This window comes from Diprion similis, chromosome 10 (genome assembly GCF_021155765.1).
Source record: "Diprion similis isolate iyDipSimi1 chromosome 10, iyDipSimi1.1, whole genome shotgun sequence".
In the NCBI taxonomy this organism is placed as follows: Eukaryota; Metazoa; Arthropoda; class Insecta; order Hymenoptera; family Diprionidae; genus Diprion; species Diprion similis.
This window is the reverse complement of record NC_060114.1, coordinates 12,986,267-13,014,143: the sequence shown is the minus strand read 5'-3', so window position 1 is coordinate 13,014,143 and position 27,877 is coordinate 12,986,267. Positions and strand designations below refer to the sequence as shown.

Below are 27,877 nucleotides of genomic sequence, written 5' to 3'. Positions count from 1 at the left end.
TTACAGGAATTTTTTTTCAACTGCGGACCGAACGATAATTCCAGAATACTTTCACTATCGTAAAATATAAGAAATGCTCATTAAATTTAGTTTTACCCTCCAATATTTTCTTCGACGTTGATGACATAAATACGAATGTGCAGTACCGGTACGAAACGGTCATCCGCAAGGTCTTCGACCGAATTCGCGAGGTCAGTGACCCCCAACTTACGTTGTTGACTTGGGGTGGTAACAGTTGCGCTCGCGGATTTCCACACTGATCCGCAGACCGGGAAGATATGACCCCTGATAATTGACGTGTACGTCGTACGGCACCGAAGTGGCCGGAAGTATGTACATCCCGTATCCCCCCTTGTTACCCACTCATCGATCTGTATTTTTATAATAAAAATATTTGCAAATTATGCGAAAAGAAAACGAAATTATAAAAAATATTGCACATCGGCTCCATTCCTTTGTTTCTCCTCCTTCCCTTCTTCCGAAACTCACAATCAGTTCACTTGGTTTGTGAATAAACAGCTACGGTATCCAACTTCAAAGAATGAATTATCACTGATGCAGTTTTTGGAAACGTTTTTTCACCCCCAAAATTTTCTATCGCATTTTGGATTCTGAACTAACTCCCTGAAGAATTTACCATCTGTAATATATGTTCACGCTAAGGGTTCACGCGAGATGAATACACCTTTGCGTAACGAAATGGTTATGATGTGACGGAAGTAGGGGCGAAAATCACTTTGGGAATGTTCTTCAGGTTTTTTCAGTCACCTTCGAGGAGATAAGGAGGAGAGGGGTACTGAGACCTAATGGAAAGTTTTATCCCCACCACCGTGGAAAATCAACTACCCCCACTATTGCTATTTACCACGTACCGGATGTGCGGCAACGTCGCAATTGTTAAGTACATAGGGTAGTGGAGGGGATGATAGAGGAAGCGGCAACGTTACACATTCAAATCCAGCAGGCCCAGCGAGCCTTGCAACGGATACGGAGTACTATTATATTAGTTCTTGGGTTTTTTCTTGCCATCTGATCCGAAGATTCACCCAGTAAATGTCAGAGAGAATTGAAGCCGGTGATTGTTTAGGGATAGTATGTGCATGGACGTCCCCGACACTGAAATGAGGGCGCAAGATTTTGACGAAGATATTGAAATACTCGAGGCTCGAGTTGAACGAGGTAAGCTTTGAGGTTATGTGCATGTTTTCTGCCGCAGGACGCTCCGCGTGATCCCGCCTCTGCCTACCCCACCCGATCCCTTGCAGTCTGCTTCCTTTCTTTTACTTCCCTTTCCCCAACAACCGTTTACATCTCTAGTTCGGTTTGTCACGTGGTTCCGGCAAATTATAACTATTATGTTTTTTTTGCTTTTAGTTTTCATTTCTTAGCATTTACTTTTTCTACGTTTTCCCGCGCACTTGTTTATTCGCGAGTGTTAGACTAAAGGTTTGCAACTGTATCCCTTTCTATTATCATCTTTGTTTCGACTTTTCGTTCTTTATTACAGAAATACTCAATATAGTTTTGACTATTTGTTTACACGTACCCAAATTCAGGGTCGTTTACTTGAGGAACTCGAAACTTTCCGTAGAAATTTGAGTCGCAAACTCACTTGACCGTTAACGGATGAGATGGGTTAAAATTTATACATGTATACCGTGCTTTTGTTCGATGAAAACTAAGAAAGGTTGAGATAGTTTCTAGTGATAGAATGATGTACGGATATTCAAGTTGCAACTACGCACTTACAGAAAACTATAAAAATATAGGAGGTAATGATGATCTGCGAATAAAACTAACTACCCACCTCACATCTGAATGTCAGTGCATTGATAACAATTTTTCATTACGAGCACAAAAGGGCCGGTGTGTGTGTGCCATATAGTAGACGAACAGACAAGATATGTATATACTTATGCACATTGACTTGCTTAAATAATACAGGAAAGCGGTTCTCAAACTGTTCCTGATCTTGTTTTACCTCAGTTCGAGTCGGTCCGTGGAACCGAACGGAACTCGCATCGTGTGATGCGGCCACCAGGCGCAAGCGGTACATTATATACAGCTGCGGGTAAATATGTGAGAAACGGCTGTACATAACGTGCCCCGCACATCCCTTCTCTCCTTTCCCGCCACCTCTCCCCCCGCTTTTCTATATACCGATCCCGGTATACATATGTAGATATATATATATTGCACTCGGCGGCATGATGTAACATAGTGGTGGCTGACGGACTTAGCCGACCAGCAGCGAGCTTGTGTGTTTGTGCACGAGGTTCAGCCCAGCCTATATATCTATATAGGCAGTCAGCTGCTGAAGGAACATGCCACCATTTGCAATTTGGTTGATAAATATGCGAAAACCTTGCGAAATTCTAGATTTTTTTTCTATTTTCACGTTCTTTTTTCTTATTTTCTGTTGCTTGGCAATCTGAAAGTTGGCCAACTAGAATCGAGGACGTCTCCATGTTTTTCATGCGAGGTCGCGGAGATCCTCGTGACGTAAATAAATATTTAACTGAAGGAGTATGTCCAGATCTTTCAGTTATCTTAGCAAGATAAATTAGATAGCAAGCTAAGCTATGTTATAACGCACTAGATGGAACAGATGGAAATTGCGGATTACTTGTAGGATTGTAATGACCTGAATCGTAGACCGTTACATGACCGGTTGTAATCAAGTTCTTCGTTATGATGTGATCGCCAAATTTCTGAATCCTGACACCGATTTGATTGCAATTTAATTTTTGGTAACCGACCGATCATTCGCTGATGAAATAGAACCAGTCACATCCGATTCGTCGCCATTTTGTTAGCGCGTTATTCTCCCACCCTTGAAGACTCCGGGCAGGCTCGTCCTGGCATAGCAACAGCAGCAATTAAGGTCTGCTATAAATAGATCGCTCGCCAGTGTTGCCAAAATGGCAGACCTACGCATCGTCGGCCATTTCAGCAGCGTGCGACGTTGTACATTTCTCCTTGGATTCCAGCGAAACATGGCAACGCCGCGTTGTGTACATGCGTCGGTGGATATTTACACGCGCTTATATACATTTTATATATGTATACGTATATATATATATATACATATATACACATATATCATCCATCTACTGTGTAGATATATACATCGTATACATAATATATACGATCTACATACCTACACGGGTGATGTTCTTTTTTAGGTTCAATTTGTTTTCTTTCTCTCTTCGTTAGTTTTGTATCCTTCATTCGATTTTTATTTTGGTTTTGTTATCGATCAATGGTGGTTGTTCTTCTGGCGTGCCATAATAATAAAAAAAAAAGTCGTACGCTAACGGTGTAGGCGCCAGGAGCAAAGGGGGGAAGGGGAGCGCGAGAGGCGGAGGGGGGGGGGGGTAATAGCTGGCAACACCGCGTCGTAAATCATGATTAAAATAATAAATACATATGTAACGTACGTACGAAGTATATAGGAGATGCGCAGTAGAACACAAAAAGCGACCAGGGATCCGGGTGCTGCGCAGATTTCACACCCCCCACCAGGCCGGTTTCCTCCCCCTCCACGTAAAAATCTTCCACGTATACGAGGAGTGGGGGTAGCTTAAAAAGCACTATATACCTGCCTGAGTATATACCAATACATTTACCAATCTTGGCACTATGCCTGAAAGAGCATATCGACCGTGCGGTGTTGCCATGTTCTTGAGATCTCTCGCTAGTTTCTGCCCACTCTTTGAACCGTATGTACTACGCCAGCATTGCCATGGTACACGTTGCGAATACTGTTGTTTGGATTCGACATCTCCTTGGAATATGCATAGTTAATTTTCAAGACTAAACTGTCGCGCTTCCAAAGCCTAGCATAGCACACTCGTGCATGCGGCGAACAATCTTTCAGAGTATTACATTTTCGCTTCAAGCTCACATCGCTATAAGAATTTGATCAGCTGATCGACCGTTGAGAGCAGTTGGGGAGGGAACGAAAGGAGGAGGCTTCTCAAATCTTTTAGTCATGAAGTATCGATGCACCCATAGCGGCGATCGTTGGAACTGTGATTCAGCATCGGCATATGGAGCACAACATTTTTGATAGTTACAAACATCTTGAAGTAAACTAATAATATACATGTATTACGATCGAGGCTTTGCGGGAAAGGGAAGTGACGATACTTACTCGTCGATCAACAGCGGCGCTTAACAATTGCGATAGATACGGCACGGAGGCTCTGGCATGCGCGTGTATTCACATACAACATACCTATATGCTTGCTTGTTCATATCCATTATATTATATACACACTAATATGTATAAGTGTATATATATATTCGTGAAAAATGCTTCTCGGAAATTAGAAGATACTATACCGTATTGGAATGGTAATAATACGTTTCAAAGTTTGATATGCCGTGGCGATGGGGAAAGTAAAGAAAAAAAGAAAAATTTGGTGTCACGGGCAGGTGGTCCTAGACGAAAGTTTGGTGTCGCTACTGTTTCCAGCGCGGTGTCAAAAGCGACTATTGAAAACAATATCAGAATGCATCCTTGAAAAAAGAAGAAAAAAAGGTCTATACAGTATGCGATACAGCCAGTCATAGACGACCTTGGAAACGCGAATGCTAGCCTCGCGAAGGGTGATATTTTGTTGTAATGACGTCACGGCAAACGATGGCGTTTCCTTTTGTTGGTGCCAGACGGCGCTCGGCGATTGGCCGCGTCCGCCTCGGCGGGACGCCATTTTAGTGAAATGACTCACAGGTGGAGAAAAACCTAGGATGTATTAAATAGGGCCTGCGCACGAGGCTACACGCTGCTGGGACATTTCCCTTTGCCGCTGGTGCTGGTGGTGCTGCCTGCTGGCTCGCTCGCTCGCTCGCTTGCTTTCAAATCGAGCTGCTCGGCGGCATAAAATGTGAGGTGACGTGCCGTTGCGCTGTTCCGTGGCGCGCGCGTGTCTTAACGCTGCGCTGGTGATGCCGATGCTGCCGCTGATGCATCGTAGACCTAGACGACTGCGTACACAACAAATAAGTTGTAATCATTTGTTGTCATCGCGGAGGCGAATCGCGCGTACCTTAACGTTGTCTCTACAACTATACATAGGTATAAATAAAGCATAAACTCTTTCGTATCATACCTTGACAAGTGTTCTTACATAAACAAGTGCAGGAAATATGTGACGCTTCTACTCCTGGAGTACGTACTGCGATCGTCTACCTAGGTGTACAACGAGACTCGAAGTGGCATCGCATTTTAGGCAATTTCGCGACCGATACTGCCGCCGTTCGTTACTCTGCTACTCCTCCTGCCGCCGTCGTCGCTGCTGCTGGTGCTGGTGGTGCTAGTGGTGCTAGTGCTGCTGCTGCTGCCTCGATCGGTGAGCGAGTTCCTAGCTAGCGCGGGGGTACAGTCACCGTTAAAAGTTTCGCCACTCCGCCGCGAGCACGGCTGAGCACGGCTGAGCACGGCGAGGCGCGTTACATACTTCGTTAAATCGCGTAGTAGACGTAGGTACATACCCTCCCTATGTACGTACTACATACTATCGTTTTATCGTGTCGCGTGAGGTGAAGTGAGGAGCTTGGCTCGCTCGCTCGCTACCGCGGTATGTACGCGTATGTCGTCTAGTGCCCCGTGCGACCAACGGCAATAAGCAGCCACCTCGATGCTACTACATGGCCTAACTACGTGAAATTGTATAATGGCGTTATCCTCGGCTGCCGCCGTAGTCCTCGCCAAAAGTTCGCCGCCGGTTACTGCAGGAGGAGGAGGAGGAGGAGGAGCAGGAGGAGGAGGAGGAGGAGGTACGCTCTCATCATTAAAGCCCTCCTCAATATACACCCTTATTTAGATCACCCCGGGACTAGGGACATCCCTCATCCCCGGCCCCGAGGAGTGTCACACTTAACGTGTGTCTCCGCTATATCTCTCCTCCTCCACATGTTTCGTTTCTAATCTATACACCTTGTTCACTATATCCATGGCACACACGATCCGACTACTGTCACTCGTGAAACGCGATCGTTACGATCCCGTATCGTGTCACCTTTTCTCTTTTCTTTCCGTATTTCTTCCTTTGTTATTTTTTCCATACAACAACGTATTACTCGACCCGACGATACGTCGTACGTCAAATTCCCGATTTCCTTCTAACGTTTTATCGTCGGCAAAAAGGTAAACAGAAATGTAGAAAAATAAAGACGCTTTTTCGCTGCTAAAGACCCGCCCGCGATTTTGTTAAAACACTTATCGTTCCTGTCATAGAAATCTGGTGTCCTAATTTTTTCCTCGTCCAAATATCTTACTTGACCCGTGATATCAGTTTTAACAAACCTTGACGCTGTCCTATCTTACGTTTTTCAGGTTCGTTTGACAACGTGACGGTGAAGCAGGAGCGACCCGACGATGCGGAGATCAGGGAGCTGGCAGCCAAAATGGTGGAAGCAAACAAGGCGAAAATGGTTACGGCGATAGGCGGAGCGCAGCAGCAGAGAACTGGGCAAAACGTAGTGCCGCAGCCAAATTTGCCGGGGATACTAGGTTACCTTTCCAACGCCAAGAAGCCTGTGGATTCTTCCATAATAAAGCCGCAGCTGCCAGAGGGGAAGATTCCCCTCGACGACGACAGTCAAAGAGGTAGATTTGGTTGGACAAGCTTCGGAAAGTGTCACATACCGTATATATTTCGAGCCGGTGAAAGATATTGCGCGGTGAGGATACTGGAGTCTAAATTACTGAACAAATATCTCGGATATCTGCACGCCGATATATACAGCTGCACTTGCATAAGAAGCTACTACATAACGGAGGCGGAGAGCAAGCTGTTTAACGAGATAAACATTAAACACTGCGACAACCAATTCGGTAGAGAAACTTTCACCGTGAAGGATCTTGTCGTGCGGCTCGCAGATGCCAGGGAGTTTTACACGTTCCTCGACATGTGCTATACAAAATTGACGGCTGGCGCTGGCCAGAACACTCCCATTTCCGGTATGCAGAAGGCTGAGAAGTGCGGTTTTATTCGTATAAACAAGGAGTCGGTCGTTCCCTACACGGTCAAAGATGGTTTGAAATATGTTCCGCTTTTCTACTTCGAGGGAGAGACTGATAACCTTAAACTTAAGGCTGAGAAACTCGAGGGGTGGGACCTGTCGTATTTAAAATTCTGCTGCAAAGTTCAGGGAATACGCAACGAACTGTTTGCCAGTGAAACGTGTTCCGTGATCAGTTTGAGTGACATTAAAAGCTACTTTCCGCCCGGCACCGGATTCGAGGATTATTGGCCGAGCAAAGTGATGGACTCGCAGTTGTTGGTGAGCAGTAAGGGTGGGGGCGCTGGGGGGGGATGGACAAAACAGCCTCCCACACCTCCCGCTGCTAAGCAGCCATCCGTTGTTCAAAACAATACCAATAAAAACAACTCGATAAATGTTCGAAGCGCTCAAATACCGACCATTTTACCAAGGGGCGTTAACAGTAACGCGACTATCCATAGGCTCGGTCAACCCAGACCCGTCGTTACTACGCACCCCGCCCATTCCTCACCTTCCAGGGTTTCACCTGGTAGCAGGACGAACTCCGCCGCTCAGCAACCTATGCTCAGCGCCGTTCAAACCGCGTGTAACGGATGGTCGGGCCTCGTCGGTGGACAACCCGCATTTCAGACTTTGGTGTCACAGCCGAACCAAGTCATCAAAATGACCAACGCCCCCCTCAACATGCATAATGTATGGGTAATTTTTATCTACTCTTTGTTTTCTTGTTAGGAAAATCCTGTTTGAAACGCTCTTAGCAAACAAATGTGCGTTACAGTTTTGTGTGAATTTCACGAGAGATTTAATCCTTACCGGAACATCCATGAACAAAATTAGAAAGTTATGAGTTTAAAAACAATTCTTTTAGTAAGATGATTTTCTATTCACCAAATACTTTAAATTACAGTAAAACTTAGTTGTCTGTCCCAGAATAGTAAACACAATGTGTACTCGGTGAGAATAGAAATTTTCAGACTTGAGATTTAACGTTTTCTTGCAGTTAGTTTATTATCATCATTAAGATCTTTTATTATTGTTAGCGAAAAATTTGGCGATGTAATGGCAAAGATGTAAGAGTACAGATTTTGAACTAAATTTCATGAAAATGATTGAGCTATTCTGTTGCGACGCAATTAACAAGTGATGATAATCCTATTTTGCACACCAGAATATTGATCATCAAAATGAAACAAACTTTTCATGTATTAATTTTGTTTGTTGTCGATAGTTTAGCTCGTCATTTGATTCCCATTGCAATTTTATTTCTAAGCTTTTATTAGTGGTCATTGTAATTTTATTCATTATTCACACGAGGAACATCAATTACGTGTATTCTGAATGAAACTTTATATCGAGTTGCACGCTCAGAAAATAAAATTCAATTTTTCTGTGAAGCCTTTAGTTTTGCTAATCAAAGTGGCTATATAGATAGTTTCTCACATATGCATCAGAGATGAAATTGCATTCTGGATACAAGCCAAATAAGTTGAGTTGTTTTTAAATTAAAAACTAGAAGAAAACTACAAAATTAGGTTGTACAAAAGTACAAACTCCATGATTCAATTGTAATGCTTTTTGAAATCGTATCTCTAATGCAATTAATATTATTTTCTTTCTCACATTGCTCATAAAAATATTGCCGAATTTGCTTGAATTGTAAATTACAGAAAAATATCTTTTCAAGTAATTGAAATTCACAGGAAGTTACTGTTATTCAGAATCAAAGTTTTAATATATTGATTTCATGGTATTTTTTATTCTGCAAAAAGTTAATTTTCTAAAATAATTTCGAAATGAATTCTACGGTGTGCTGGGAATATTGTCAAATTATTAAATATTCTAAAACTTCTCAGAATTCTACTATTTTCCTCAAAATTTATCGAGTTTAAGTTTTTAACGTTATTGTAACTATCTAATACTAACTTTAGCCTCATCAAAATTTCTATAATTACAATTGTGATCAATAATTATTACCTTTTGCCAATCTCTGCTAGGGATTATTCTCTTCGAATTTCTAACTCTAATTATTTGTAGACATTCTATTCTATCTCTTTTCAACAAAAGATGGATGTTTTAATATGATTTTAATCCATTTTAGCAAATAGCTTCATCGAATAAAACTTACTCACAACAGTCTAGGAGTAGAGGGGGTGGTAGCGGGGCAGGAGGGCAGTATCCAGGAGTATATCCTGTCACAACGATGCAAGCCGCTGTCCAAGCCCAGCCACCCCCTCTCGTCAGAGCTACCGCCCACACCAGTCAGCCCAATATCGGGTAAGTCGAACAACTTTTACTAATTGTTTGTGTTTAGTTTGATTTATTAGCAAGAATTGTATTGGATTTGGTAGTTTATTATTAATTCTTCTGACGTACCGTTGTGAGCTTTTTATCAGCTGAGCACCCTGCAGCTCATTTGAACTTGAGGTTTATTATCACATCAATACTAATCGCAGGTACACTTTTACTAAGTATGACGTTCGGTGTTATTTCTATATCTGCATGTGCCTTGACTTTGTATTGATGAAAATTACACAGCCTGTCGATTCTCGACTCATGGAATTTGAGCTTTAAAGTCTGCATTGTTCTTTGGTTTCAAAGGGTTGTATGTTATTTTAGAAATTGGTAAGAGGTCTGTCCTGTTGATACTCTTTGGGGAAAAGATTAATATTTTTGCCGAGTAAAATCACACATTCTAAACACTTTCTTTCAATCGAATTCCATTCGATGATACTAATTTTATGGAAAGTCTGGTAAAGTAATGGAGTGTAAGAGAACAGTGGGTATGAAGAATTGCAGTTTAGGTACTACTTGCAGAAAAATGTTTGCAATAATTTGCGGATACTTATGCATTCTCATAATTTTAATGAAAAATAGGATAACATACAATTTTCTTGATTCCAAGACAAAGATAAATCCAGACTTCTGAGAGGGACACGTTAACCGTAGAAATAATGGATTTCAAGTTTAAACCTAACATTATAGCTTTTTGTGATGTTTTTGGTGCGTATTTATACGAGTTACTTGTGGTAGTACTCAAAATTATTCTTAAACATTGATATTTGAATGAACAATAATGGTAGCTACTTTTCTTACAATAATGAAGAAGCTTTGCAAGCCTCGAATCAGTCGAAATTGCGGAATGTAGTCAGTCATCAAATTGCACCTGCTATGTTGTCGACCGATAGATTTTATAGCTGTGATTCTATTGCGTTGAAAGAGCTTTAGTCTCTTCTGATAGTTGAATTTAATTTGCCTATTGATATACCAGATATGTAGTGAGGAGAAGGTCTATAAATGCACAAAACAGCTTTTTGCCTTTGTACATACAATGTATGATTTTTTCTTTTGTATAGTTATCCAACCTATGGGAAGGATGACTGGTGAGTCCTTGTACATCGTATTATAGTTGCTTTTGGAATGGGAGACCGAATGAACGTATAAAAACTATTTCTCGACCAAGTTAACATGGACCAAGTTAATCATTCTCATAGTGTGTCATATTGTCGCAAAAAAACAACATTCTGTCATCAGTTAATTCATCTAACATTTACCTGACAATTAGCTGACTAAAAATTGTCCGTCAGATCATGTGTTGATTAAAAATTTTTTTATTACAGTACAAAGAAATAACTCTGTCCGATGCAAAAATTAAAAAATCACTGATTTCTCAAACTTTGTATAACATTTTGCTAAACATTTTCATGTATAGCTAATTAACCAGTCACTAGTTGCTGATTTTCGCGAATAAAGTTTATTCAGTCTCTTTGTTCTTTGACTATTATATGAATAATTACTATCCATCACTTTGATCATTTTTATAGTACTACAGAAATTTATTAACGAAACAAAACTCTTTCTACTTTTAATTACAGGGCAACAACTACGTACACAACACCCAGCTTGGGTGTTCCCAGCGCCGTCAGTCCAAGTACCTACCCACATAATTTGTTAGGGCTAAGCGTTGATCAGGTGCATGCCTTAATGCCACCAACGCAAAGTATGTTGTCACATCCTGCGCGACATACACCACCTGGTCACAATTCTGCCACCGCAAAGTATCCACCGCCTCTTATACCCGTTAATGGAAGTAATAACAATGCCAGGTGAGCTGTGAAGAGAGTTGTTATTATTCGGCGTTCTGAAAGTCCACTCAAAACTATTAATCTGCCCAATTGAACTTGATAGTCAATTATCAATGAGTCATGTACCTTTAGTGATAACCTTCAGGCATTTGATTTTCATTTCTTAATTACTCATCTGCCTTTACATGTAACTCATATTAATCTTTCCTAGTGCAGACCTGCAATTCATTCTAACTCATTGCACAGTATAACAAAGTTTACTCCATGGCTCATGCTTTATTCATGGAATTAGACTTTTAACACGCTCACAATATAATCCTAGTCTGGAATTGACTAGAGTTTAATTCGTTCTTATTCGTCATTGTGGCCGTGTATTAAATTCTCGTCGAATTTCTAATAGGACGTTTAAAGAAACCAAGCACAAGGAAATTAAATGTTAAGACATGAAAAAAAAATTTGGTAATCATTTGCAGGGATTCCAGAGGTAGAAAACCGCTCTTACCTATACCGGAAACACCTACTTCAGGCTCTCATGTACCGTACAAAGTACAAAAGGCATTGGTTGACGAGAAAATGGTACCATGCATCAATGCCAAACCATACATTTACACCGAACTGTTAATGACTCTTCCTGACTTTGTATCTCAGTATTTTCCTACCTGTGACATAAACACTTGCAGGCAAGTCCTGACGGATGTTTTGGGTGTCGATCTGTTTCAAGGGAATAGGTGAGATTTATATGTACATACATTTATATTTATCCCCATTGCTCGGTCATCTAATCAATTCAATTTCAATTTTAATGAAGCAGTTTTAAGGAGACAATGTATATATTTTACAGTCTTGTTTTTTATAGTTGTGAAAAATTTTATTTTTATTTTCAAATAACATCATTGAAAAAAACACGACGAATCGCCTCTGATCTTAGTATTCAAAGAGTGTTGTTTTACATATAGCAAGCTTCAAAGGCATTTTTAGTTGAGTCTTTCTGTTATCAGTTTTTGTGTAGGAACTTATTAATAATTGATCACACTGCGAACAGCACGTAATTTTGATTGGCCCAAGTGCCATCGTCACGTACCGACATGTAAATGATTTTTTTCTATGACTCGGTTTATTTACAGGCAGCAAATGCAGATGCTTATGGAGGCAGGTAAATGCTCTTCACTAAATGAAGAGCTTCCTTTGATCCAAGTGAAAAATATAATGACGTACATGCCACAGATGAAGTATATGCTCAATCCTCGAAACACAGCTATTCCTAACTTGGCTCATTCGTCCGAAGAGCATGCTGCTAAAAAACGTCAACGCACCAGCTAGGACTGGCTACAGCCTTACTGGCCCACGTATAATTATTACCATTCAGCATTTTAATTGGGCGCCTATACTGTTCTGTATTGGCCCTATGCAAAAATTGCTGGATAATTGGCATATCTGAAGGTGCTTCTGATCAAGTCATGTTCCTTTATGTATATAAATCTATTGCGGCAAATGATTCGACCATAAATAATATGAAAAACAAAATATGCAAGAATTCCAAAAAAAATTTTTAATTACTTTCTTTTTTACCCAAATGAGATTATATGTATATATCTTCCTTCGTTCATTCTTCTCTCTCATTTTCTCTTTCTCTTTCTTACTCTGAAATTTATTTTCTTTTAATGTTTTGCACTAGCTGATTTATTGCTTATTAGATTGTATTTCATTTGGGTAAAATTTGACATATTCACTATAAACCGCTCAGGCATGGCTTGAGATATTTTACGTAGACAGTCAGAACTCTGACGCGAGATATAGATTATCACAATGTTGCACCGAAAATATTTTTCCTTTTTACGTTTGATGTCCGGTGATTACAAGGAACAGCAACAAACATCTATCCATACGTCGTTGCATGAATTTAGTCAAAAGACTTTTCTCTCGAGTTCTCGCCTGTTTGTGTGATCGGTCTACGTAAAATTTCACTGCAAAAACTCAACAGGCTCTCTTTCTTTCTCTCTCTCTCTCTCTCTCTCTCGCTTTTAATTGGTTGTAATAAGAAAGATATCTACTTTCTGTAAAATCTCAAATTTGAATTATCCACATCTATATCTATTAAATTATTTAAAGCAGCGACTGAATAATTTTTAATTGTAACATTAGCTGAATTTGGGCGCATTCTGGAGTTTTCAAGGTTCAATTATTTCACGAAAATTTATAGTTCCCCTTAATTTATTTCTTTTTCGTCAAACTTACTCAAAAAATTGACATCTCTGTGCGAATAATGTACGAATAAAAATTTTACTTGCAGAACAGACGAAACTGCAACGAAACCACATTAGTGATGGTCTATTCATGTTTTTAGATGAAAAGAACAGCAAAGAATTTCCACAGTATTTGAAAAAAAAAAAAAAAATCAACAGTGGTCTGACATATTTCGAATTTGCGATACGATCGAGCAAGAGACATGGTGCCAGCTCAAGTTCCTAGTAAAATGTCCTGCTGTACAAAATCGCGAATGGACGATAATAAGTAATGCAAAAACAGGGGGAGATTTGTGACACACATGCTGGATGAACGCAGTATGTGGAATACGTGAAACAAGCAAAGAAAAAAAACACAGTTAACAGGAATTTCATTCCTGCAAAAAAGTGATTCAATATTTTTTTAATCATTCCAACATTTTGTAAGGCATTAAAAAAAAAAAAATAGCGTTTTCAACATAAGCTTTTTCAACATAATCTATGTCTAAAGTGATTACATTTTACTGTACAGCTAGTTTGAAATTCATCACTTTGAGATTAGATAATACAAAATCTTTATGTTCGCCCTGCTATATGTCGTTCAATCTGCAGCTCTTCTTATCACAGATGCCAACTATAATAATGTAACTAGTTAAGATATAAGATGTCTTTTTTTTTCCATGTATAGCACCTTTTGAATAATTACGTGGGTTGTAAGGCATTTATTTTTGAAAGAAAAAAAAATACAAAAACAAGTAAGACAAACTATACGACAACTTCTCGCATTCTATCGCAGGAGAATGCCGATATTTCTAACGCATTATAATGTGATGATACATTTTTTTTACGTCCAATTATTTGCACATACTACTTACTAGAAAATACACTTAAGGTCGAAGTCCTAGTACTGACCGTCTAGAAAATTTTCGGTGAATAACAAAATTCGTAATAAAATTTTTTATTTTACACAGGCAAAGGCCATAACCTATGTAATAACGTTTATGTGATCTTCCGTCGTGTTACATGATGTATGTAGTACGATGAAACACATTCTCCTCATAATGCGAAACAAATAGCAATGTCGATGACTCTCCTGACGAAATTGAAGAAAACAAAAAGGTGTAAATTGAAGGCTAATCAAATAGGTATCCTATGAACGATAGCTATTTTGTAGAAGAAGATAACTGTAAGATTATTATATCTAGTTATGGAACTAAGTAAAATATGGACTTGACCTGTTCGTACTGTAAATTTTGGACATTTGTGGCAGAGATTGTATAAAAAAGAAGTGAAAAAAAAAAGAAACAAAACGTAAAAGAAAAAATGAAACAAAAAAAAACAATATAATAAAAATAAACCAAACCCACCTAGGTATGTGTATGTATGCTTTAAAAGTGTATATAAAGAGAATGTAATATTGAATTATTCACTTGTGACGATAAGTGGGTTTTATATAAAAAAGAAAAGAAGAGTAATATTTGGAAAAAAAAATGGAACGGATATAGGTACATATTCCGTTATGGTAAAAATGGTATATTTTATTATTTATGAAACTGTGTATCTATAGTTGAATAATATGACTTGGAGGAAATTCTATTTGCCATTAAAAAGACTTGTTACAAAACAGGACTGGAGTCTCTAGGCTTCGTTCTTAATTGTATTTCTTTTGTTTCTTACACACTACAATTCTGTTATTTAATATCACGATATCAAGTCACTGCATCATGTTTACGTACGAATACCTCATATGAATGTATACATACGTATACCTCATATGGATTCATACGTACGTATATGCACTGGTCGCGTATCCTTGATTTTTGTAGGTATAATTTTGTCACCTTGATTGTACTATGTGTAATTTTTCTACTCCGTGACATCGTAAATATAATTAACAATGAAATTATTCTTATTATTATTATCATTAATTATTATCATTAATGTTATCATCATTATTGTATTGTATAAGACACGTAGGTCTTGCATACTCAGAATCTCGGAGGATTTTTGCGAGGCCCCAGTCCAAAACTAGAAACTACAATACTTCTAAGGACTAGACTAGAGCATTTATTTGTTAAAAACACTTGTTATAATACATGTATTATAATTTATGACATTGTCATCTGTACATATAGCTGATAAGGTTTAATTAGGACTAATAGATATTTCAAATAAAAACATGATATAACAAAGTATACGATCCTTATACGGTCACTTGATATTTCATTCTGTTTTTATTTATTTTTTTTATTTTCACATTTAATTTCATAATTATTGTATGTATACCAAAAAACGAGATTGGTATCGATCATTATATCACAATCAAGTTCGAGATCTATGTAGGCGATGTGACTTTCGGGTGCTTCGTACTACCAACTGATTAACGGCGTCGCAAACCCTTCCAAGTGCTACCTTCTATCGGAAAGTAGTGCATCACATATTGAGATAAAACAAGTCGATAAGTAACCTCGGAGAGAGTATCGTCTAGCATAATAGATTTAGCTCTTTTCCTTTCATTTGTACGTGTCGTTTGTGAGCGTTATGACTTTACAATCAAAAAAGTTCTACAAAGTAGGTACAACATTTCAAGAGATAAGGTAATTTTTACTGAATATCACTGATTCTTCTTTTTCCTCTGTATGGCTACATATCTTCGATCGTACACTAATTGATTCAGGCACATATCTGCGTGGAAGTTTAAATTTTTGTTGAAAAATTCCAATTTACCTGACTTGTGGTATAGGATACGAAATACTGGACGGACAGACACTGAGAATGTGAATTTGAGAGATTTTAAAGAAATTTTGCAGAATGTTAGTGTCTGTGTTCGTATGCGTATATTTACGTATTTCGTCGCGGCGGTTAAAACGATCCGTCAGAATTTAAGGACATTCTACTAAACGGAAAAATCTAAGAACGTGCCCCTGTATTCCAAGTGATACCAACCGTACTCCATACAAAATTATACGCTGGAAGCTACTAGCGTTAACTTAAGATTATTACTTTAGATAACGCTCCAAGTTACTATATTCCCATTTTTTGTAAATATGTATTTTATTTCAGCTCAGCAAGTTCAAAAGTTCTGAGTTTTTTTGCTGATAACTTCATTCACTTGCTGTATGTTGAAGAGTTCCTGCAAGCAGGCAACCAACTGGCCAGTACAAAGTAGCGGGTAAACAACGGTACGGAGTCGCAGGAAAACATGCGTGGCACATTAGGTAGGTGCTCGTTTGCCACGCAAAGAGTATGGGAAGAATTGATGGGGAATAACCATCCAATCAGGCTAAGGAGAATCCGTGGCGACAGCCTATGAGCGAGCCTCGATCTTCATTTCTTTTCTACCCTATACTCAACCTGCCAGAGGACAAATTCTTTCCTTCGTTTGATTAGCTTTCAGATTAGTTTCTGTTCTATTCTTTCCTGCCGTTCCCTCGGAACAACCTTTTTCTTCCGTTTCCCTTTCTATTATTAGTTTTACTAATAAGTTGGGTTTAATTTAAATTCAACTCACATCAGCGATTGCCCGAGTCAACCGGCTAAGGTAAGGCTTTTGTTCCTAATGCATATTTTATTTAAAAAAATTCCAAAACTCTTTCTCTCGTACCTTGATCATTTTTTTCTAACAGTATCGTGTAAATGGCATTATTTTTTTGAATCATGGTTCGCAGTTCATCTGATTGCCTAATTTATAATAATTAATTTTAAACCCCCGAACGACCTCGTAGCTTTAAAGAATAAGCACTTTTCTCTCGATAAATTTGTCCTCAATTTCTGTAGTTTTTGTAGTAACTTTTCTTCTATAACTTTATGAAATGAAAATTTTCAGTAACTTTGCTAAATTATATTGAGATTTGAGCTTAATCTATATTAGTTTGGAACCTTCGGTCAGATAACAACTACAATTATTGGAATAATGTCAGTTGTATCTGAATATTCTTTTCTCTAGAATAAGCTGCCGATTTTTTTTCTCGGTACTGATCTCTGAACCAAGTGATTAGGTTCTAAAATTTTATCATCTACCATAGTGTTATATCGATTCTACCAATCTACCTTCGGCTCTCGCTACCCACCACCGAAATTATCCATTGTTGTAAATAACTTTCGGAGAAATTCCTTGGAAATCTTATGAGTTTCATTTAACTCCAGCCGTTGAAAAAAAGTCTGCCGTATTTGCAGACTTGAGAATTTTTGTGCCGTCTTTACTCCTTGAGCTAGTTTAAAATTGACGTGGAAGTATCTAACTGTTAACAATTCTATCAAATTCATGCTTGGAAACTTAGTTTCTCGAAGCCTGTGGATATATCCTCAGTCAACGCTTTCGATATATCATATCACATTCAATTGCTAGTCAAATAAAAAAATAGCGCGGGCCGACTCGCTTGCTTACAGCACTCGCTTTGGTTAATGCTGCAACTTCACGCCGTCGGAAATAGTCCTTTACGTGAGCTTACGCGACTTGTACATACCACGTCTACTATGCTGTTATTGCTCATTAAAACAGCGCGGAACGTCGCTTATGTTGCGGTTTTTCCTTGTTTTTTTCTTTTAAAAATACCATGAATAATTTCAAGTTAAAACAAAAAACAGAAAAAAGATCTGCACAATGCAAGATAAGGTCGCGCTACACGCTCATCTGTAATATGTGATTATAAGGGCACGGTATTTCAGCGCCGAGACCCGGCATTTGAGCAGTATCTTGGAGTAACTTTTGGACCAGACACACCTGCATGGATTGATCCTCTCGATCAACTGGCACATGGTGTTTCGGATTGAGGAACGGTTGCAGGCGTGAATTTTTTGATTTGGATGCCGTGCGCGATGTCGTAAGTGCACATATGTACATACGTGTGCGTCAAGGCGCAACGTCAACATAACCTCGTTCGTCAGCCTCTATGCTGCGCGGAATCTAACTTATCGTTGCAAGTTTCGTAAGATCATTGAATATTCAGGATTATTATACAATATTTTAGTCGAGGGCTCATTTATGCGTTGAGAAATTAGTCAACAACGACTTGTGTGTACAATCTATACTGAGCAAAACATACGTCAGATTTGCTAATTTTTACAAATTGATCAATTAGACAGTCCTCCCTGTACTGTTTTTTTTTTTTTTTTTTTTTTTTTTGGTAGCATTCTGGCATATAAAACGACCCCTTTATCCGCAAAATTCAATGAAGTTGTACGTTGTTATGAGAAATTACTTCAATGGAAAATTTTGCATGTATCATTACAGGTATTTTAATGTTTAAAGTTTACTTATAGCTATCATTACTAATATTCATCGGGTTACTCACTAAGATTTTAAGTGTACAAGTCATTTCGTAAATTCTAATGATTTCGAAGGATTTCAGATTATTTCAGATAATTACAAAATAGTACGTGGATTTCTCACACTTTGTATGATTTCATGCGATGAGATATGATTGAATTCATAATGTTTTGTGTTACTTCAGAATGATTTTGTGATGAGTGTGGTGACGTCCATGTAATTGCGACCTGCAGGCAAGAAATTTCACAGGAATTCATATATCATAAATCTGATTCAATAGGACTTTATGTCCATTATGATGATGCCATTAATGTTATATCCAGTACATTGGGTGAAGGTGTGAAAGTAGATCGATCAGAAAATAAAAGTCACAATATCAAATTTTCAAACACGTGAAAATCTGTGTCATAGATTTTAAAATGGCAGACTTCAACCGATTTTAATTGACTTCAGTTGACTTTGACTGATTTCAGCTGATTTCAACTGACGAAAGCTGATTTCATTCATTTTTTAATTCAATTCAATGGATTTCATACGCAATGTATTGGGATTTCTGATCTATTCTGAGCGACTTCTAACTGATTTTAAACGAGCGTGTATAGCTGATTTCTAGAGTGAACAGCCCTTCATTATTATCATCATTATTGTTGTCATGATTATTATGTTTCTACTAAAATGACTGGTAGTGATGTTTGAATATGCTATCGTCGTTTGTCTCTTTGTTAAGCGTAGTGCACGCCTGGCCAACAGATTGTACCATCGATCGGGCTCCACAGCTGAATACTCCGACGGTATGATTCTGAAATTATAAAAATTCGATAGTTGAGAAACGTTTATAGCAAATAAAATCAGCTATTCTTTACTAGAATAATTTTAGTCAGATGTAATGCTTACTTTAGAATTTAATTGGCGGATCGCCCGGAAAAATTTTAGGAAATTAGGCCGTCCGAAATGCGTAACTGCTGTAAGTCCGGTGAACAATGACCTGCTCGATTCTCCTTGAAAATAACGCTCGCATATGTACTGAAAATGAAAAAAAGAGATTGATCAAACAGAGAAATTCAACAGCTTTGTTACATTAACATGAAAATATTACAAATTATAACACACCAGTAGTACTGTGCGGAGATCAAATTTATGATAAAACTGCGTTATGAATATATGAGCTGTTACAACTTTGTTCTTATCCGCCACTTCCAGCTCTCTTAATATGTCGACCATCCACTCAAACTGTCGTTGAGTCCTTGTTATCCATAAAAAGTATACCTAGGAAATAGTTTGTTTTCACTTCTAGATATCAAATTCCATGTTAGATTATGCAATTAACGATCAAACATTTTTTGGTCCGAGTAATTATTTCAAAATGATTCTTTAACTGTAAAAGTTTATATTTATCATCAGATAGGAAGAAAACATTGAAAAAGCAATTCATACCAGACCACAAAAAACGTAACAACGAATACAATGATCAAGATTCTTGTATAGAATAAATTCTTGATCAATTTAAAGTTTTCACCGTCGTACTTGAGTAAATTCTTGTTTTCAAATTACAAACCTCTGATTTCTTATGGTTTTATTTTAAACTTATAAACGCTAACGTTTCAACTAGTTTCAAAAGTTGGATCTGAAATGTTTTTCATATATCAGAAGTCCACGCATTCTGCATGGTTTTTAAAACTGTATTCTTCCGACAGTAATTACGATTCAGTCTCCCTTACACTTACCTTTTGACATCCCAAACTTTGGTGAATATTCGATTTGTATACTATATCTTTTAGTATCGAAGAGAACGGTGTCACTCCAATTCCACCACCTATCATTATGGCTGTTTTGTATTTGTACCAGTCCTGTGCGCCTTCCCCGTACGGACCATCGATTCGAATCTGTTGAAATATTTCATCTCTGAAGAAACCCATAGATTCACACCGTTGAGTGATAATTAATCTTTAAAAAAAATCTCAGGCGATTGCTTAGCTAAATTACAAATAATTTTTTCACAGTTTATACCTTCGGAAGATTCATTTGTGAGGCTTCCCTCAGAGTTGGGTCCACCCTGTATCGAATATCATGAGTCCAAGGGCCTACTGCTCTGATGTGAACTGAAAGTTTGGGCTCGTTAGGTGAAGACGATAGTGTAAACGGATGGTACTCGTTTGGGTTCAAGTCCATGCAAGCTATTCTGATCCATTGTCCAGATTTGTATTGGAAATCTGGTGGCTTTTCGAACTTGAGGCAAGTTACTCCTGAAAATATGATTGCAATGATATATGGTGATGTGTAAATTTCGATTTAAAAAATTTTCTTCAACTGGATCGATTTGTAAATACCTGAGGGCAGACAGTCTGCTTGTATGATATGCAATTCCGAAGTTTTTCTTGTTACCGTTACTATTTTATCTATTGTGAAGAGAATTACTGGTCCGAGAAGGTAGTAATGGGAGAATGGTTCCTGCAGAAATGATTCAGAGTGGTTGATCGTAAGGGTGGTATTGCTGTATCAAGCATTAGTTTAGCGTAGTCGCTTACCTGAACTAGTCGTCCAGTGCCATGGAGAATCATGAGGATGAAGAATATTGGGTACATGGAATGTGTGTAGCGAAAACAGTTGTACAGCCTTCTTCTTATTAAGGGCATAGAAAATAAGAACATTACTGCCGTCAAAATAGTTAGCGCAACACCTGTTACTCCTGTAATGGTTTGCCAGCACCAGTAGTGGAACTTTGGTATCTCGTGTGTCCTGTAAAAAACTGTTTATGCAACTTGTTCCATAGACGTCTCGGATTCTGATGTAAATGTTAAATGCGTTGTGCTTTCTTCAGTGAGAGAATATCACAATGTCTGGCAATGTTCGACGATTTCGAGAAGCTTGGATAAAAAGTTGACTGATTTGAGCCGAACAATCTTGCGTTGTTATATTGTTTGGGAAGTACTTACGAGTGAAAGAAGTTTGGGAATAAGCAGGTCAAGTCATCAGCAGTTTGCGTTGATATATGGTAGAAGTTAACGGCATGACCCATGACGTGCAAAACTAAGAAACAACAATCGAAAATGAATGCCATGAAATTTCAATTATACAAATCATAGTGTTTTCCTATACGACAACCAATGACGATTGGATTAAAAAGTTTGAAGAAAGAACGGGCTCATTGGCTGTTACTTACTGGTGAAGACTAGGGCCCAGCTGGCAACGTACTTGTGCATATCTAAACTCGAATCGAACGGTATGTATTGATGTAGAAAAGTTTCTCTGAGCACAGTTATGGTGTTCTGAGACATCGTTACGAGTAAAGTTGCATAAGTGAACATCATTGCTGATGCAGCACCTCTCGTTAGGGTCACTCCAGGTCCTGATATGCGCCGTAATCCAGTGTGCTCTCGCTCAACCTGATAATCTGCAATATAAACCCACAAGAAGAGTCAGTAGCGATCTATTTGTCTGCCTGAGCATCAGCGGCGTTATTTCAAGTTTAGAACGATGTGGAATGGTGAATATTTTTTTCGACCCCACTAAATTCAAGTAAATCAATACAAAATATACTCACAGTAAGCACGTTCAGCAAATATCGCTATTAGAACTGTCGTGTATAAGAAAAGCCAGAAAATCTGCAGCTGCTTATCAGCAATGTACTTTGTAATTGGGTACCAGTATGCTCGCATAGACACTGAAGTTTTTATTACTTCAATATTTTTGTCGATGGGTTCTTCCACCTCTTTTTCTAGTTTACCTTCAACTCTTGCACGTAATTCTTTGGGATCACCGTAGAAACTTTCTCTTGCTCTTTGAGCTCTGTTTTCAAGTTTTTGCGCTTTAGCTTGTGATGCAGGAATGTTGAATTCTAGGCTTAGCTGCTGCTTGTAGTCTTTTAGCAAGCCTTGAAAATCTATAAAATCAATTTCTTGTTTGTCTGCGAGCCCAGCTGCTCTCATTGTTGTTTTTATAGCCAGATCCAAGTCCTCTTTCTTCAAATCTACTTTATATGTTTCCACTAAAGATCTGAAATGATGGAAGCACAGTTTCAACGCTGCAAATTATCAGATGCTACAGTATGAGCAACAACTTTTTACCTTAACAAGTTTGCAAAATCGTCTCTGCTCAATGAACCCGTAGCATTTATGTCGTACATTTTGAACATCAATTCCATTTTTTCTTCTGCAGAGCCTTTGTAAAATACCACCATCAAGTCTAGAAATTCTCGAAACGATATGAATTCATTATCGTCCTTGTCGATCAGCTCAAACATCTGTTCATCAAAATAACATGGAGTTGTCTTAGAAAAAACTGATGTTATTGAAAAAATCTTTGGGAATATGTTTTACAGTGTAGTTGGACAAATTCGAGGACTCAAAGAGCACGTGGATACCTTTTTAACGAAATTTGATTCGGGTGGCATACTTAAAGCTTCGGCAAATTCGTATAGCGTTAGCTCAGTATACATCACATCCTTGGCGAGCTTGTGATCTATTTGAAAAAGCTCCGCCCGCGATATACTCGTGAAGCTCCAAAGCTGAAAAGACAATCGAAAATGTACACTCGATTGAAGTAAAGTTTGTGAAAAAATAGGAAAAAACAAAAAAGAAAAGAAAAAAAACCATACCTGTGCAAATATGCCTCGAAAGAATCTTTCCAATTGTTTTTGTCTATCCTTCTGTGTTATAGCCTGGTTCAGCATTGACACCTTTGTTAAATTACGCTCTTTGTGGCAATTCATGTTGATGTTGGTAGCAAATCTATCAAAGTGCTTCAGGAATACGTGTCGCAAGTGATCATTTGCAAATTTGATTACAAGATCGTAATTGTGTTCCACTCTAATCATGACGTAAGCCTCATCAGTCGGTATGTAAATCTGTTGGGCGAGTAACAAATAAATGTAACGAGTAAGTGCTTGTTAGCTTTAATTTTGTTTTATACTATTCGTGCATACTCTTCTTTTCTACCTTTTGTTCCAAGTTGTGATTCAAGTCCAGAGCTCGCAGTGGAGAACCGTGTTGATTTGCCACTTCGATTTTTTTTCTCGCAACATTCAACGTTATGAGTATAGGTCGTAGTGGTTTCCTGTGATTGATCCATTCCTGTGCTGTTACCATCGTGAACCGACATTGATAGATTAGTTGCATATAAAAATTCGCAAGTCCATTTTTGAATGATTGAATTGATTGAATTGATTTTGCTCGTTTCTCTTACCGGAATGAACATGGTCGATATCTTCGTTCAAACTCTTCAAGTTTGTTGGCATCACTTTTCTCAATTTCTTGCGTCTTAATGCCAGCATGACTCCCAGGGACAGGATAAGTCCTGGACGATTGAAAAAAAAATCGATATTTTGCAGATTTGATTTGATTTTTACTTTTAAAGTTTTGAATAAAAATATTGATTATAGCAAACTGCTCCGTAAGTTTTGTTTCTTTGTTCTAATTCGGCCATTGCGATGTAACAATTTTTATTTCTATCATCAATACAATTGTGATTCTCGTTTGCCTATTTATGGACTTTCTCTGTCGTCTAACGACAATGCTGATTAGCTAGAAACATACAATTCTACTTTGCCTTTTACTACTCGTCAGTCCCGCAAACTGTTTTGTATAACTAGTGATTGCAAATGTATGATCTTTTTTGTTTATTACTTTTAGTTTTCTTTCCATGTACTAGCATGTAAAATGTTTTTCCTTTTTTTATTAATGTAAAAAGGTGTTTCCTCTTAATGAGCAATACATAAATAAATAAGTAAATATCAAAATAGCAGAATCTGCCTGTGGATTTAGTAATAATTAAGCGTGACGTTACCAACTATGAATGCTGATAAGCCAAGAAAAGTCAGTATGAAGGATATGTCGCTGGTCGAAAAATAATCATATGTTCCCGGGGCAGAACACGGTATCTTGACTACGTCCGCACGTTTTGGTGTCATATGGAAACAAAAACCTGAATCATCGCAGCCCTCTATTTTGTCAAAGTTGCAATATTGGCTCACCATGTCATCTGTAATTAAAATTGAAAGATTTCTGTTATTTTGATCTGTTTTTCAATTGCATTAATTTCCTCGTACCTTTAGTTGGAATTTTGAACAGATTTGCTTGAATGTCGTTTTCCTTTATATCTGTCACGGCTAACAGTATATGATAGAAAGATAATTTTTTTATACGTTCTATTTCAGCTGCAGTGAATAATCTGTAGAAAAACCATTCGTTTAGTTGAGACAAAACGAAAAAATCACAGAGTTCATATTTGTCCAATACTTTGAGAAAAGTTGTATATTTACCCATTTTTTTTATTATTGTACCAAAATCTATCACCATCTCGGATGCGTCGAAACTGGTCTTTTATTATTCTTTGAAATAACTCGCCAGGTCCGTTATGAGTCTCCATTATTCCACCTACCCAAAGATCGATGTCATCGAATTTTCCTTTGTAGAGACGTAGGAGCGCTTTTCGTGCCTGTAAAAGGACATTTTTTTTATTACTTTGCGTCATCTATGTGGACAACTGCGGATTCAGAACATACCGGGGCGGCGACGTGTTCAAATTCAGATTCCTTAGTGATCCGTGGCAAGCCGAATATCTCTCGAACCGTATTGTAATCCGGAAGTCCATGATCACGGGCTCGCTGGATATTAATAGCCATTAAATCACGCCTGGAAAATTCCAGTGGTCCAAACACATTGCCCCTTAAATCCTCGACAATCTGATGATCTTCCTTCTCGCACAACTGTCCAGCCATGCCCATTATTAGTCTCTCCATGCCAACGCTTAGCGACGCATTGTTATCCACTGCATCTAAAATAGCGTCCTGAAATCAAGTTAAATTCACGCAATAAGTTTCACACCGGAGTGCAGATATGAAAACATGTATGAAAACATGGTGTTTGTAAAAGTATCTAGCGGACATTTTTAAATTAGAATTTATAAAAATGGCAGATATTTTAGATTTCTTTCACGCCAAACGTTTATTTATATATTAAAGATTAACGGGAAACCTAGATAATAATTCGGGACATTCAGTCACATTGTTAAGAATTTGATAAGCAAAAATTAGATCAATTCTACACATTGTGGAAGAAACTGAGGGTATTTGAAGAATTGAGGAAATATTAATCAGGAAAAATACTGAAAGTTTTATGTACACACCATTGGTCGCCAGAAACTGTTACACGTTCGAATTATTTTTCCTTCTTGACACTTATTCCTTGCAAAGTCCCTCGTTTGAACACCTGTAAATTGAAATATGTTCAGCATTCGACAAGAGATTCCACTAACTTTGGCAATGCTGCTGGAAAGCACGTTAAACTTTGTACAATGGAACCGGGTTCACATCATCCGGCAGATTGTCTTGTCTCGCTCTGTAAAATTGTGTATGTTGCCACACCTAAACGAGTTTGTAAAATTGCTCGTTTAGTCGTGAGTAAAATGTTACCTGCTGGTACCAAAGTGTGTCCGAAGCGAAACGCAGCTGCTTGAAAGAACTGATCTATCTGTGGATCCACACTGGGGTCATAGCCTGTTGTAAACATGACGAAAGATTATCACAAGAGTCTTCAAAAGACTACTTGCAGAATAATTACTATCAGTTTTGTATCTATCTTACCTTTATATGGTTCTAATTTGCTATCAAGCCATTGCGGCAGCCATTCCTCTACAACAATGTGCTGTTGGGAAGCGATAACCCATTTCCTAGCTTCGTTGAATATTTTGTCACTTGACCAGTCCGGGTTGAATTTGCTTATGTACTTCGCGATATAATTGTGCCACCTGAACCACAGCACTCCGAAAGTAAAGAGATAAGGGTTTTCATTACCCCGTGGATTTCCTAGTCCTGTAAATAGAGTCGAGCATTAGCTGAGAGTGTTTAAAAAAATTAAGCCAACAATTGACAAGAATGATATTTACTGTAAAATCTATTCACAGGCTCGGTGGAATGCTGGGTAATGTATCGATGGTGATTCGCTGGAGGAGGCGGATTAGCCATCGGCAATCTAACATTGTTTATTATTGGGAACAATTCGTCGTTCGATGTTGCGAGTAACCCTTTTGGATCAATTTTGCCATCCTTATTTGTACGCAAAACGTCAGACCACGCTTTCGTAGTACCGTAGATAAGCCCTCCGTCGAGGTACGGAGTGATTTCATTCAACTAAACGAAAAATTAAAAATATTACAAGTGAAATGATGGTAAATTTTTTTCCACAATACTAGTACATACCTGCTGTCGAGGATTGTTCGGTGAATATCCTGTTCGCGCATCGTATCGTGTTCGCAATACCGGCATCTCTTCGTTTAATTTCAGATATCTGTGGTTTTTCGGTATTTTAATGTTGAAATATTCTGGTGGACAAGCCGCCCTTTGGGCATCTAAAATTTCCTCCACCACTTGCTGACCTGCAATGTATCGATCACGTTTGAACAGATGAACATTATTTCATAATACAGTAGAACTTAGATTACTCAATTATCCAAACGTTATTCAGTATCCAAAAAAATCTAGAACGCTCAATTATCCAAATTATCCATACGGACTGTTTGTCGATCTAAATTTATCTTGTATATATTATTATACCTTAAGAGAAAATTTTCATTTCGGTTATTTGAAATTTTGATTATCCAAACTAGGGCTGCTCCCAATAATTCCGACAATTGAGGTTTTACTGTATATGTAGAAGACACGCTTGATCGATCGTACCAAAAAAAACGAGAAATGCGTTTCTTCCAGTTGTTGATTGCGTCGCTACAGTTCCATTTAACAAGTTTTCGCTTAATTCCAATGGGTTGGGTCTGTTGTATCCTGATGGTTGATACACTCCGTCTCTGTAAGCTGCTTTGCTTCTCCTCAACAGTGTTGTGTCAACCGCTCCAAGATCTGGTCGTCCGAAATTGTTGTACCACCCATCGAATCCTTCATACTCGTACGGGTCTGTGCGAAAATCTCGGCGACAGTTCAAGTCCTCGCAACCCAACAATAGCCAGTTCAGAAGCCGGTCAGTTTTATAGCTCCCATTATCGCGTAATGGAACAACGTGCAGATCTGGAAGAGGAGTGACTTTATTTTGCATTTCAAGGTAATTTATCAGTGTCGCATATCTATCACAGATTAGTCGCATTGAAATCCAGTTGATCGGTCCATGTGTTTTGACCAAGTTTCAATTTAAGATTGATGGGTTTTTAAATAGTTTCCATACCTGGTGGCTTTGTGTTATTTTGCTGCTGCTGCTGAGAAGTATTGGCGTGGTACAATAGCAACAGTATTATAACAAACATCTGGAGATTGCGACGCAGAGCGTGACAAGAAAAAACCAAATGCT

The 27,877-nt window shown here is 38.3% G+C and overlaps 2 protein-coding genes across 3 annotated transcripts; one reads left to right on the top strand and one right to left on the bottom strand.

Moving 5' to 3' along the window:
* Positions 1-965: 965 nt before the first annotated feature.
* Positions 966-14,647, top strand: LOC124411067. Of its 2 annotated transcripts, XM_046889928.1 has the most exons (7): positions 966-1,179; positions 6,344-7,707; positions 9,113-9,288; positions 10,368-10,394; positions 10,887-11,117; positions 11,570-11,824; positions 12,221-14,647. In XM_046889928.1, exons 1-7 carry the CDS (start codon positions 1,095-1,097, stop codon positions 12,414-12,416), a joined length of 2,334 nt encoding a protein of 777 aa, XP_046745884.1. In that variant the 5' UTR covers positions 966-1,094; the 3' UTR covers positions 12,417-14,647. The 2 variants fall into 2 exon arrangements, with proteins under 2 accessions (XP_046745884.1, XP_046745885.1); XM_046889929.1 differs by lacking the exon at positions 10,368-10,394.
* A 4,595-nt stretch (positions 14,648-19,242) lies between these two features.
* On the bottom strand, positions 19,243-27,833 carry LOC124411074 (dual oxidase 1-like). The gene is made up of 26 exons (XM_046889941.1): positions 27,755-27,833; positions 27,259-27,600; positions 26,782-26,957; positions 26,469-26,712; positions 26,167-26,394; positions 25,996-26,079; positions 25,710-25,792; positions 25,087-25,371; positions 24,844-25,019; positions 24,631-24,752; positions 24,369-24,563; positions 23,769-23,879; positions 23,522-23,661; positions 23,182-23,430; positions 22,948-23,091; positions 22,652-22,827; positions 22,129-22,580; positions 21,748-21,978; positions 21,521-21,614; positions 21,113-21,323; positions 20,915-21,035; positions 20,595-20,830; positions 20,312-20,470; positions 19,698-19,853; positions 19,482-19,610; positions 19,243-19,386 (listed from the first exon to the last, which is right to left on the bottom strand). The coding sequence occupies exons 1-26, from the start codon at positions 27,831-27,833 to the stop codon at positions 19,258-19,260; spliced, it is 4,752 nt and encodes a 1,583-aa protein (XP_046745897.1). The 3' UTR covers positions 19,243-19,257.
* Positions 27,834-27,877: the final 44 nt, after the last annotated feature.

Coding starts and splice junctions, on each gene's coding strand:
- LOC124411067 (XM_046889928.1), top strand. CDS start 1,095: ATGTGCATGGACGTCCCCGACACTGAAATGAGGGCGCAAGATTTTGAC. Junction 11,118..11,569: donor GGAAGTAATAACAATGCCAG/GTGAGCTGTGAA, acceptor AATCATTTGCAG/GGATTCCAGAGGTAGAAAAC. Junction 11,825..12,220: donor GATCTGTTTCAAGGGAATAG/GTGAGATTTATA, acceptor GTTTATTTACAG/GCAGCAAATGCAGATGCTTA.
- LOC124411074 (XM_046889941.1), bottom strand. CDS start 27,833: ATGTTTGTTATAATACTGTTGCTATTGTACCACGCCAATACTTCTCAG. Junction 26,958..27,258: donor CGCATTTCTCGTTTTTTTTG/GTACGATCGATC, acceptor GATACATTGCAG/GTCAGCAAGTGGTGGAGGAA. Junction 26,080..26,166: donor CAAATTAGAACCATATAAAG/GTAAGATAGATA, acceptor TGTTTACAACAG/GCTATGACCCCAGTGTGGAT.